At 48.8% G+C, this 13192-nt stretch overlaps 1 protein-coding gene across 1 annotated transcript in view; it reads right to left on the bottom strand.

Moving 5' to 3' along the window:
• Window positions 1-7818: 7818 nt before the first annotated feature.
• Window positions 7819-13192, bottom strand: part of CACUL1 (CDK2 associated cullin domain 1) — a 53489-nt gene continuing 48115 nt past the window's right edge. Inside the window, exons 8-9 of the mRNA XM_028513641.2 lie at window positions 12660-12703; window positions 7819-12229 (exon numbers count right to left, since the gene is read on the bottom strand). Coding sequence (XP_028369442.1) covers window positions 12189-12229; window positions 12660-12703 — 85 coding nt within the window. The 3' untranslated portion in view covers window positions 7819-12188. The remainder of the gene's footprint in view (window positions 12230-12659; window positions 12704-13192) is intronic.

Consider the following 13192-nt stretch of genomic DNA (forward strand, 5'->3'; position numbering starts at 1 on the left):
GCCCCAGGTGCGCTAATGGAGTCAAGTCAGGGCGGTGGCAGCCCTGAGGGAGGAGCCACAGGCCTGGATTGGTCACCAGCTGGCGTCCCAGGGCCACAGCACAACAGAAGGTCCTCTGGAGTCAGACAGCCCTGGTGGGGACCCGGGACCAAACCTCATGCAGAAAACGGGGTGAATAATAGCACATTGTATGCGGGAAACATATTTATACGTTTTACATTGACTGGTAGTAGAGCGTGTGATAAAAACTACCCGCAAACAATGTGATAGTATTCTCACAGGGGTACATGCCTGGAGCAAGGTGTGCCACACAGTAGGGCTCTCGAAGTGAGGCTGTTACTCCCAGACGTCTTCCTCCAGAGGACAGAAACTGAGGCCGTAATTCAGTGTCTGCTCAGGGCCCAGTGAGGCTGGGTGGTCGTGGGGGTCCTTCCAGATATCACATGGTGGCTAATGAGAGGGCCACCCTCGCCCTCACCCACCCCAATCATTAGAGCCAGGTGTGTGTGTGTGTGTGGGCGGGGGAGGGGGCAAGGGTCCCCAGATTGTTTCTGCAGCCCATCTACTCCCTCCCTGAAGTAGCCTGGCTCCCACTCAAAGCCCAGGAGACCTGGCACCAAAGACGGGGGCCCAGGCTACCAGGTTGTGCCCGCAGCTCCTGCTGCAGTGACTTGCAAACGCCTGGAGCGATATGCAAATGGTCAGCCAGAGGGGCCAACGGCTCTGGTGTTCTGCATCTCATTAAACAGGGTTGGCCATGGCTTTGAGAGGCGGGCCATTCACAGGGGGCAGAGGCCAGGCCGGGTTGGACGGTGGCTGAGGTGAGTGGACACCAAGGGCTTCCCTGCTGGTGGGTGACCAAGGGTGGGGCTCGTGGGGACTGTGTCCCTGCTTCCTCCACCCTGGCAGCGTCCCCCTCTCCTGTGCCATTTGACCTGTCTCCTTCCACTGATGGATAATGTCTTCACCAAGCACCATCTCAACTATTTTTGTCCTCCAGTGCCCTCTTATCTTTACCTTGTCACACGCCACCCCCCTCCTTAGCTGTGGTTCGGGTGGCCTATGCGCGGCTGGCCCGTGCTCTTTCCAGCTTTCCCTTCCCTATTGATAGCTCCTGGGTCTTCGGTCTGAGGTGTGACTACATTCTTATTGTTTGTGTACTTTCAAAGGGAAACACACCATTCTAAAGGGGAAGTGGACAGGGTTGCTGTGCATTCGTGTGCGGGCGTGGAAAACCCAGCCATGGAGTCAGAGGGTGTTTCTTCTGTTCTGTCACCTCCCGGTGGCCCCCGTCAGCAGCAGCAGAGTCCTGGCGGCAGCCTCGTGCACCCAGCAGCCATCCTCCCTGCCCCTGGCAGTGTTCAGGCATCTCCTCCCGAGGCCGCTGGGAGCAGGAGCCCAGCCCCCGCCCCAGGAAGGGACACCTACCATGCTGGACCCATCCTCCTTCCCAGTTATTAGCCTGGGCGTGTTCCTGTATCCCGGCTTCCCCAGTGAGATGTGAGGGTCCACATCCTGGTGGGTTTTTGGGAAGTTCCCTTGCCCTCAGAGAGATGCTGGGAAGCAGAGTCTTCTTCTCAAGGTCGCTGTCGCCTCTGACAGCTGCGGCAGCCGAGCACAGACCCTGGGAAGCGGTTTGGGGGCAGGGCTACCAGTGAGGCTCGGCCCGCAGAGCAGAGCTGGTGGCAGCCTGGGCCCTCAGTGTCGATGAGCGGCTGTTACTCTTCAGCCCTGCAACTGCCCAAGCCTGGATCTTCCGTGAGAGAATAAATCCCCACAGTGTTTAAGCCAGTGGTCTCCAGGGCCAACAAGAACCACAGAGGTGCTGGGAGAGAACACGAGTTGTGATGGTTTTTTTTTTTTTAAAGATTTTATTGATTTATTTTTAGAGAGGGAAGAGAGGGAGAAAGAGAGAGAGAGAAACATCAATGTGCGGTTGCTGGGGGTCATGGCCTGCAACCCAGGCATGTACCCTGACTGGGAATCGAACCTGCGACACTTTGGTTCGCAGCCCGAGCTCAATCCACTGAGCTACGCCAGCCAGGGAGTTGTGATGTTTTCAAGAGCAAAGACGTGTGGCCAGTGCACAGGTGCTGCACGTGAGTGGTCAGGGAGCAGGCAGACACTGAAGGACCCTGATGGCAGGGGAGAGCTCCAGGATGTGGGGGGCAGGGGAGGGGGGCCCACTTGGCTCTCTCAAAGCACTGTGGTGGCTGTGTTCCCCCCGCACCCCCGAGGGCAACTGGACTTAGCCATCTCGCTCGCTCTCTTCCGTGAGGGCCTCATCACAAGATTGTATCATGAGGGAAAAACTAAACCCCAAAGGCGGTTTGCTGGTTTTATCAGGGCAACACCCTTAGAAGTGCTGTCAAACGAAAAAAGATGTGTTGTTATCGATAAAAAGGCAAATGTTTGCCATCCGCCAGCCTCTCTCGTGGCGCTGACAAGCGCTCATCCGTAATGCGTAATCCGGAAGGCGCCAAAGAGAAAACAGACCTTATCTGACCCTCCGAGGCAAAGATGACGGAGTTGCCAATGGATGAGCAGCTATTTTTCCAAGAGAGATTCATGTTGCATGCACTTTGAACACGGTGAGCCATGCTTCAAGCTCCGTGAAAACATGTTGCCAAAAACTGTCACCTACACAAATTCTCACGAGGGCACATTTCAACTTGGGCCATGAAACCCCAAAATGAGTTTTGGTGGGTTCTAAACCCATTTGTTACCAAGAGTAAACATGCCGGACTCCCAGTTAGTGAGCAAGGACAAGTTACTGACAGTGAGAGGGATGGGAATTACAGAGGTTTCAGCACACACTATTTTAAGACTAGTGGATGGAACTGGAGAGTGAGTTGTTTTTCAGTACAGCACGTTCTTTTGGGTCCACAGATCTTAAGGAAGGAGCTTCTTCAGCTACAACAGCCATTAACCTAAACCTACCTTGGAACTGGACATTGACTGTTTTTACCATACAGTGTTCAAACTAAGAGTTGCAAAAATAATGAGGCGTTTTTGATCCTATGGCTCTAACTAAAAATTTTTTTAAAAGAGCAAAAGATGTTTTTTTAACCACAATTATTCATGAAAGTATTTTAAAACATGTTTACCTCATCTCTGTTCTATTTCTTTCTTACGTGTATGAGCACAGCACACAAACATCAATTTAGAAAGATCTTTGTACCCATACACACACACACACACACACACACACACACACGCGTGCCGGGGTGGCGCTCTTTGTCATGCTGTCGGGTGGCAGGTTTAAGCCAGGCAGTTGAACGCCGCTGCGCGTGCCCTTAGAACAGACTTCTGCCCCGCGAAAATATTGTCTTCTGGTTTTTATAACTTCACTGACTTTGGTGAATGGTGTAATAGGAATCAATGTCATCTCCTCCAGTTCTTCTAACATCTTTTATTGAAGAATCCATCATGGCCGGAACTATTTCAAAAGGCTACCTTTAGTGTATTCTAAACTCTTAAAAGTATCTGGGTCTATTTTTAAAATAATTTCCCATTAACTTGTCTATTTTTGTACCAGCACGAACAGTTAATTGCACTTATAAAAACGTTACTCGTTTTTCGGGGCAGTGAGTCCCTTTCATTCCCCCTTTCAATGAAGATCTCCCTAGGTCCTTGTTTAGACTTCCACAGAATTTTTAAAGTCATGTATTTGAAGCGAACATAAATAACAATTGCCTATTTTCAAAAGATATTTTTGTGCATTCCTTTCGTAACGCATTTACCCAGTGGGTTCATACAGTTTTGTTCTCACTGGTTGCATTTTCCCATTGTGCAGTCTTCTATGGACCACTTCTAAGGCCCCTGTTCATGTGCTGCTGTTGGCCACGTGTTTTCTCTCTGAGGTGGAATTGACATTACACATGGTGTCAGTCTCAAAGGTCCGTTGTGCATTAATTTACATTAAAATAACCTTGGGTATTTGAACTGGCTTTGCACGGAATTCACCACACTAGCTTGAGAACTGCTCAGTTCAGAGGTCAAAATGTCCCAGCCACCAAGTTCCTATGAGCCCATGCCCTCCTATGCTGATCCCCCTCCGCCCATCCCCAAGGAAACCATGACCTTGAACGTTGTTTTCTTTTTTTTTTTAGTTTTACTGTTTACGAAGCCTGAAACAATATGGTTTCTCCTAGCTTTGAACTTGTTAAGGTGCCCACGCCAACTGTGATTTTCTGACATGCTTCATTCACTCACCGTGGTGTGGGCTTCCCCGTGCCGGTGGGCCGACCTCTCCACGGCACTCGCTGCTCCCCAGGCCCCGCCGCACACACCCCCTTCATTCACTCACCGTACCCCAGGTGGGCGTTCAGTGGTCTCCTTCGCTCCTTTCTGGTGATTACAAATAATGGTGGTGTGACCGTCCCCTGGACGCGTGTCCTGGGCACCACACCCACACGAGTTTCTCTACCAGCATAAATCCCGGGCTGTGAGAGACACCTGTGTCCAACTTCACTAGGTAACACTGGTTTCCAATGTGGTAGAGCCAATTGGCATGCCAACAGCAGCGGATGCCAGGGCCCGCTGGAATCATCTCTCCAATTGTTGGTGTTTTCTGGCATTTTAGTTACTTCCAATTTGGTGGCTGGGAAATGTTAGTTATGATTTCAATAAGCATTTCAGCTTTTCATGTTTATGGGCCATTTCTGTTTCTTCTGTGAAATTTTTGCTTGTTTTTCTCCTGTTTCTCTCCCACACTGCTTTTGTTGTAAGTTTGCATTCAGGTGCTCACTAACAGCTACATACATAATCGTGATCATCTGCATCCCATTCCAGCTTGGGCTTGTTTTTTCACTCTATGGCATGTTCAGCAGACAAAAGTACTTACTATCAATGTAACCAAATCTTTTTTTTTAAGAGAGGGAAGGGAGGGAAAAAGAGAGAGAGGGAAAGAAACATCAATGTGCAGTTGCTGAAGGCCATGGCCTGCGACCCAGGCATGTGCCTTGACTGGGAATCGAACCTGCGATGCTTTGGTTCGCAGCCTGTGCTCAATCCACTGAGCTACACCAGCCAGGGCTCACCAAATCATCTTTTAGCTAACAATTTGCACTTTATTTACAAAATCCTTACCTTTATCCAAGTCCTAAAAAAAAAAAAATGCTTCCATGTTGTTCTGTGAATTCGTGTGTCCTGGGTAAACCTCTGACCCACCTGGGATGGACGGCTGTGCATGACGGAAGGTAGGGGTCCCGTTTGTTCCGTCCTTTGAGAACTTCTGACGCCATGAGTGCCCCGCCCTCCTCCGCACTGACCTGTACGTAGTGCCGGCGGCCGTGCCTGGAGGGTCCGCTCCCTGGCTCCCTCGTCTTGCTCACGTGTCTACTTGTCATCTCTGTACCGTTCCCACATTGTCTCAATCCCTGTATTTGAAGTTAAGTTTTACAACTTGGTAGTGCTAGTTCCCCTCCTTTCTCTTTTAGGGATGTCTTAGATATCTTTGGTCCTTTGTTCTTCCATTTACATTTTAGGGACCAGCTCGTCAAGTGACACAATGAAAACCGTTGGTATTATTTGTTGGAATTGCACTAATTTATTAACCAATCTGTATAGAGTTGAGACCTACATGATCTTAGTCCATCAGTCTCTCCATACATTTAGGTAAGGTGGTTTTTTAAAAAATAACCATGTTCTCATTAAAAGGCTTATACGTTTTATTAAAATGTATTGTTAGGTACTTTATATTTTTGTTCCTACTATAAATTTCATTTGTTTAAAAAACGTTAAAAGCCATTATTGCTTGTAGCTAGTGCATGAAAATGTAACTGCCGTTTGTACATTGATTGTGTTCTGGGAACTCTGATAAACTCGTAAGTCTTCTAATTTGCCCTGTAGGTCCTTTGTCTATAGACGATCTGATCATGCAGTTAATCCATTACTAGATGAGTCACATTAATTGATTTCCCAACACTAACCAATGTGCATTCCTGAGATATATCTAATTTGGACATTTGTTATACTTTAAATACGATGTTAGATTTATTTAGTAAAAATGCTTATTTTCTTACCGGAGGGTGTGAAGGAGATAGATATGTGTATATATCCATCACATCAAATGTATTAGCTGTGCTATTTAAACCTTCTACGCCCTTAATGACCACTGACTTTGTCTTCTGCAAAATCTATTAATCAATAGATCGTGCAGTGTGTTGGTAGATTATGTCTCCTTACAGTTGTGGCCACTTCTTTCTTCTTTATATATCTTTGAGGTATGTTATCAGTAACTTAGATGCATAATTAATCAGTTTAGAATTGTTATACCCTTCTGGGAAATTAAGCCCATTGCCTTACGTAGAGGCCTGATCACTAACACTAAGGTGGGGGGGGGGGTGCTTAATATTAATACAAAGAAACTTAGCTCCAGGCAAATACCCTACCCAAGAACAGACTCAGCTAGCTGGAACAAACATTTGCTCTCAGATTCTGTTTACAATATTCTTTCTACTATATCATGTTTTTTGAAATTCAAATATTTTAGAACTGTGGATTATTGAGAAACAAGCCAACAGGGAAAATGAACATACATAAACATATATCGGGAACTGGCTCTAGTAGAAAAGTTTTATGCTCAGTTAAAAAAATAGCTACTAGAAGGAGAGCACTTATTGGGCAGGGCAGGGCGGGGGGGGGGGGGGTGCACAAAGGAAAATTTCAGGTGATTTAAATACAGAGAAAAAGAAAACATAAACTCACTGAATCCGGCTTCTGTGGGGCAATCATAAAGTAGGTTCATGACAACACAGCTCAGGTCATTTTTTTAAAAAAGGATGAGAAGTGGCATCCTGAGAATACTGGAGGCAAGGACGCTCGCAGAGAGACAGTGAGAGAAACTAAAATTGTGAGTAGGATTTCACAACACGTTAGGGGTTATAACTAATTTCACAGCAAGAAAACACAAAGGCTTATTTTTTTAAAGCTCAATATAATCAATGCAAAAAAAAAAAAAAAAAAACAAAATACCAAAAAAAAAACCACCCCAAGTCAGAAGTTTTGATGGAAAGTCCACAATGTATCCAGTGTTTCAAAAAGGCAAACTACATCTGTATGTACACATGTATACATACTGTCTATGTATAGAGTTAAACACAAGCACGCCGTTTCTCACCACCGGTACGAGGCCGAGCTGGGCGCCCACTCTGCAGGCTGAGGAACCGCTGCGGGCTGTGGGCCAGACCGGTGCCGAGTGTGGCTCTCACTTAGGAGCATATGAGGGTGCTGTAAGCACATCATTATGTTCTATGTTGTAACAAGGTTCCAGTGACCCAGGCATCACCATGGCAAGGCCAAGGACATCTGTACAGGATTTATTTCATGAACCTCAATGTGTTCGAGTGGTGGTTTATACCCTAATACAGCAGGACTGATTGAAAACCAGCGAAGTCAAAGGTCGAAACCAGAGTCGGTGGCTTTGAATCTCCGGTCAGGGAGTTTTTCTCGGACTTGTGAAAGGCTGATGCACAGAACACCTCGTTCGAAGCGGCCCCCTGCTTTCCAAAGACGAGCAGCACCAGAGCCTAGATCTCACTGCTTCGCCACGGCTCCGGCTGTGCTGGTGGGGGGCCAAGCCTGCTGTCCGCCTCGACCCCTCCCTTCACTCACGAGCACCCCCGTTTCCAGCCACAGCTCCCCACAGCTGCACACGTGCACAGCTCCCCATGACCTGCACGGCTGTGATGCCGGCAAACAGGCCTTGTGTGAGCGATTAAATCGTCACCTGTTTAACAAGAACACACCCTTCGAAGAGAATCTCCAGTCTCGCTGAGTTTAGTACAGAGTCACAACATTAAAATGACATCTGGGAATCAATAGAAAATATTTATTTTTTTCAAACCACAGAATTCACCCAGACTTGTAAGCCATGAACATTTTTCTCGACAACCCGGTCCAACCAGAAATGAAGACAACTGCCGCCCGGCGGGGGCGCCGCGCACAGCGGGGTCTCGCGAGAGCGCACCTCCGAGTAGCCCTTTCCGAGTTCTCCCCGCGGCCGCCGCGCCAGCACACGCAGGAACAGTGTGTGCGCTCACGCCACCCGCTGTGGACAGAGGCTCAGAGCAGGGTCTCGGCCAGTGGAGGGGGGAGTGTCAATGACTTAGTAATAAACGGTGGGGACAGAAAAGCATTCTTTCCCAAAAAGAGGGTTCCTTTCACGTACAAGGTGGGGGAAAAGTAGTAGGTTTACAGTTGCGAGCACGCGGAACACTTGAGTTTATTCCTGTAGTATTATTAATTATTGTATTATTTTTCCATATGAACCACTAGAAACCTAACTTTTGCCCCACCCTGTATTCCAGCAGCCAGAAACTGGGGCAAATTTCAACAAGGCAATGAAAATAATCAGAAAGCCGTTTCTCCATGAGCTTCTAGGACCTCTATTTTAACTTCTGATAAACATGAACTTCATCTTATGCAATCATATCGAGAACAGTAATCACACACAAAAAGGCCCTGTACACCTCTTATAGGCATCAGTCAAGGAATTCACATTCTGATCTTAAATTTCAAAGTCCCCTGAAGGGGCCCAGACCTGCAGTAAAGTAAACAATAATACTCTGAAGCTCAATGAGACACCATAGGGAAAAAAAAATCAACTGAAAACATCCAAACAATGAATGGATAGCAAAAGTAGGTTATTTTGTGTTGGTTTTTAGTTGTAACGTTTTTTAATATCTCAGATTAGTGTATATTCCTAAAACAATGTTATTTTAATACTAGCTGCTTATTAAACAACTGACTTTGGGCTTAAGGGCAATACATCTTGCATGATCATCATGCGCACAATTGAGATGAAGCAGAAAGAACAGAGAGGAAAACACAGCCGGCCTCGCTAAGACGGCGGCGGCGGACCTGGAAGGCTGCTCTGGAGGGGTCCACAGGCTCATCCGAGGCGCCGACGCAGGTGCTCCCGCTCACGGCCGCAGGAAGCGAGCTGTCCGCTGGGTCGCCAGGAGCTCTGCTAGCACGCAGGCGCCGACGGCCGCTCCGAAGTTCTCCTTGTGCTGAAGGACGTTCAAATCCCTGCTCAGTCTGTACAGAACATTGCGAGGTGATGCATGTGCAAACTCTTCCTGAGGAATTCTTTGTGTGTGCAAATCTGCAACCCGACAGAAAGCGTGTAGCAAGGGGACTGGTGGCTCTGTGGGGCTGCAGCGCTGGGGACGCCCGTGCGGCATTGCTGGCCTTGGCCCTGGGCATCGTTCTTCTGCAGTCTCTCACCCACAGATCAGCTCTCATCCTACACCCCAAGGAAACGGAGGGCAGCTGCCTCAAACTTGTGAGAGGGACAGAAAACATGTAACCTTTCCCCAAATGTACTAACGCACAACCCCTGCGTCCAGGTTGGTGTTCTTCTCACTGACTCTACCTAAGAACTTCAGGGTTTGCTCTTGTCCCCAAAGGACACCAAAGGTGTGTTGGGCTGGTGCATCTGTGACAAGAGGGCACAAGATGGCATTGTTACTGAAGACTGAGGCCGAACTTTAAAACACGCATCATCTCTCCAACCAGCTGTCACTTGTTGACGCTCTTCCACGTCACATCTCCGTGGGCTGACGTCACATCTAAGTGGGACTGAGCCGGCTCCCTTGGGAGGGAGGGGCCACATCCGGGAGGCCCCCCCCACCCCCGCAGCCGAGCCAAACCAACTGCGTGTGCCCACACACCAGGGCACAGCCCGCATGGCTGATGTTCCGACTCAGCCCACAGAGGTCGGGATTTCACCGGGTGGAAAGACCACACACTCTAACTGGTGAGAACACAAGTCAACATGAGAAAATACTTTCTGGCAAACAGTGCTTCATCAAAGCCAAATGGAGGACAAATCTTATTTCTTCTCATGTTGAAACGTGAGAATTTGGTTAAGAATCTCAATGAAATAAGCAAGGTCACCTCTGCCTTGAAATAAAGAAATAGGTCCCTCCTGCTGCCACGCGCCTCGGGGGTGCAGAGAGCACCGACAGGCAGGTGCGCTGGCAGGAGGTGGGCTCGCCCCGCGGCACCGAGCCTGGCCCGGGCCTGGCTGTGCTCACTGCACAAAACTCAGGGAAACTCAACTCTACAGGCTCTGCTGACGTTTTGTTCACATATATATTATAATAATAAAAGAAGACAATATAAAATTTTTCTCCATTAACTTAATAATGCAAATACATCCAAAGATTTTAATGCCAATTCGTATCATAATACAATGCTTTTATAGAGAAAGTTCTGTTCTCGGCCAAAGAACAGTCTCTCCCAGAAAAAGCATTTGGGTATATTATTAAAATACTGAACCATTTTTTAAAAATTCCAATTTTATTCCTTGCAGAAATATTAAAACCACCCCGGAGAGACTTTAGTTGCAGGTGTTATTTATAAGCCTGCAGCAACATTCCACTGAGAAAACAAAATCTGGCCTTCGTGGTAAAACGGAACTTCCCCTTGGTACCGGAATGTCACTGGTGCCGCGAACCAGACTACACCGGGCCGGCGAGGGCCCACACCCCCTCCCACTCATTCAGCGTCTATCAGCACAATCCACTTCACAGAGCTCAGGAGTCTAACGCAAGTCCTCCACAGACTCCGCCGACTCTGGCTGATTAAGTACTTTAAAAAATAAATCTTACCACCTTTACTTTTGCTTCTCTGGGTAGTCATCTTACAGACACAGGACTTCTGGGAGATGACGCACTTGCTCCCAAGAGCGCACTTCAAGGCTCCCGCTCTCCCCTGCCCCCAGAGGAGGACAGACTGCGCGGCAGAGGCAGCCCTCGGGGACACCCGCAGGTCGGAGGTGTGACAGGGTCTCCAACGTCTCCCTTTCCCGCCCCGACTTCTCCGAGAGTAAATACTAGTCTGACACAGCCTCACGGGCTCACAGAATGCTCACCTTTTAGATTCACGCAGAACTGAAGAAAAAATTTTTTTTCATTTACCACATCTATTTCTCTTTGCCTTCCGAGAGCCAGAATAAGCTTCCGAGTCCGAGCAGGACCCACACAGCACTGCGGGTGCAGAGAAACAGAGAACACGGCTCTGCCACCGCTGCAGGGGGCCTTGCAACAGCAGTGCTGCTTCCCTGCGGGACTCAAAAATAAATAAATAAAAATTTTTAAAAGTGAAAAAAATAAAAGATGCAGGCTACAGGCTCAAAGTACTTCTCTGATCCATTTAAAATGAAACGGATCCAGAGTCCCACACCCCTGATGACCCTCGGACGCAATAACCTGCCTGCCTCGTAGGGCATCACGGAGCCAGCTTCCTGGTGGACGACTCCCAACATCAAGGGGGAGCCTCGGGGCCAGAGCGCTGGCTGCCCCCGAACCAGTGCGACACCGACGCTCCAGCAGCCGGTGCGTCGAGTGCGGTGCGAGGGGGAATGGCAATGTTCTGCGAGAGCTGGTCCCCATGGGCACGCCACGGGAGGCCGGGGAGTCCGATCCACGTGCGACAGGGTCCTGTCGCCCACTCACTTAGCACCCCGCTGCGAAGTCGTACCTGACATCTCACGGGGGTGAGTCTGAGACACCACACACCTTTTCAGGGTGCAGGTGTGAGTGTGACCGCACGGTCACAGAGTTGCAAAGTGCACAGAGCTCAAGGCACAGAGGAGAAAAGAGTTGTGAGCTAACGGGGGGGGGGGGGGGGGGGAGCAAAAGCAGGGTGAGCATTTTCCTCTCACGGGACTCCCTAACGCTACACGAAGACCAACTCTTTCAAAGGGGTGTGTTTGGTTATGGGTGAAAAATACTGTATCGTGATGATCTGCTCCATTTTAAAGCAAAAGGAACCTTGATGTGAGAAACCGGGATGCCGAGTGCCAGGCCCACGAGGGAATAAAACAGTGCTTAAAAACAATTCTTCTGCGCTTACGTTTTTGGAGAAAGCTGCTGATCTGGGCCGCCGGGTTTCGCTTACAAAAACATCACTTTTCAAGATGCCTGTCCCTCACAGAACCTACAGATGGATTAGCCCATTTCAAAATCAGCCCCAAGTCTAGCAGCAACTGACAGTTTTCTTGTTAGTTTTTTGTTTTTTAAAATTACAAATCAGAGTGAGAAGTCCAACGTCCTCTTCCAAGAACAGCCGTGAGACGGAGCTCCCGCGGGCAGGGCCCCGCCTCGCCCCGAGCACAGCCTCCGCAGCTCCGGCGCGCCCTTGCTTCCGGGAGGAAAGCGCACGCAGCACCTTCACTATCTGTACCCTCTGGAGCTCGCGCACGCTGATGAGCTGTCTGAAAAACATCACCAGAACAGGGACAGGTATGAACAGCAGGCGACATCTGAGAATGGGAGGCATCTGCCTATTTAACACAAGCTCCTCACCCCCCGTCCCAATCCCCTGCCCCAAAATGTTTTCTTCTTTAAAGTGGTTTTGGGTGGCGTGAGAGGGGGACAGATCATCAGGAACTGAGACGGGTGGCGGTCCCATTCCAGCAACGACAGAATCTGGCAGCCTCCTGACAACTGTCTGAGAACCACCACCACCCACTGGGCTTCGGGCGGCCACAGTGTGCCGAACAGTCTGTCCCTGATCACACAGGGTGCCTAATGAGACCACCATCGGCGACACTACGGACACCATTATACTCACTGCGTGGTCACTGCCAGTGGCTACCTTCCATCACAAAGCCACCCCACGTGGTACGGAGCATCATTACTTACTGTAAGCCAACTCATCCCCCGCTCTCTTCCGGGACTGGTCACCTCTGGGGATTAAAGAAAGAAGAGGGGTCAAAAGAACTGACCGGCTTCTTCCCAGACCCAACAGGGGAAATAATCGGCATAACTGGTAACGGAAGTACAGCACATATTTCAATTCTAACCCAGCAACCTATTTCAAAGTAGACATTAAACTTAAACAGTAACTGAGTCACAACCTGTAAAGGATGCCACCTTACAAATACAGAAAGCTGTTCAGTGAAGGAGGGATGGTCTACAAAGACCGTTTACACCGATTCTAGAGACAGGTTCAGACTAAAACGTCTTTGAAGACTAACCCGGGTTCTGCTATCGACACCCCTAGTGACCTTACACGAAGGGCGCAAAGCTTTTGAAAAAATCTCAGCATCTCAAGAACGAATACGAACACCCTTCCTGCAGGTAGAAGAACAGGAACCTTTGAGAAGGTGTAGTTCCACCTCGGAGGTAAGAAATCAAAGGTCCTGATCAGGTTCCATTCTACCCACACATCCGAT

The sequence above is a fragment of the Phyllostomus discolor genome, chromosome 5, assembly GCF_004126475.2.
Source record: "Phyllostomus discolor isolate MPI-MPIP mPhyDis1 chromosome 5, mPhyDis1.pri.v3, whole genome shotgun sequence".
NCBI lineage: Eukaryota > Metazoa > Chordata > Mammalia > Chiroptera > Phyllostomidae > Phyllostomus > Phyllostomus discolor.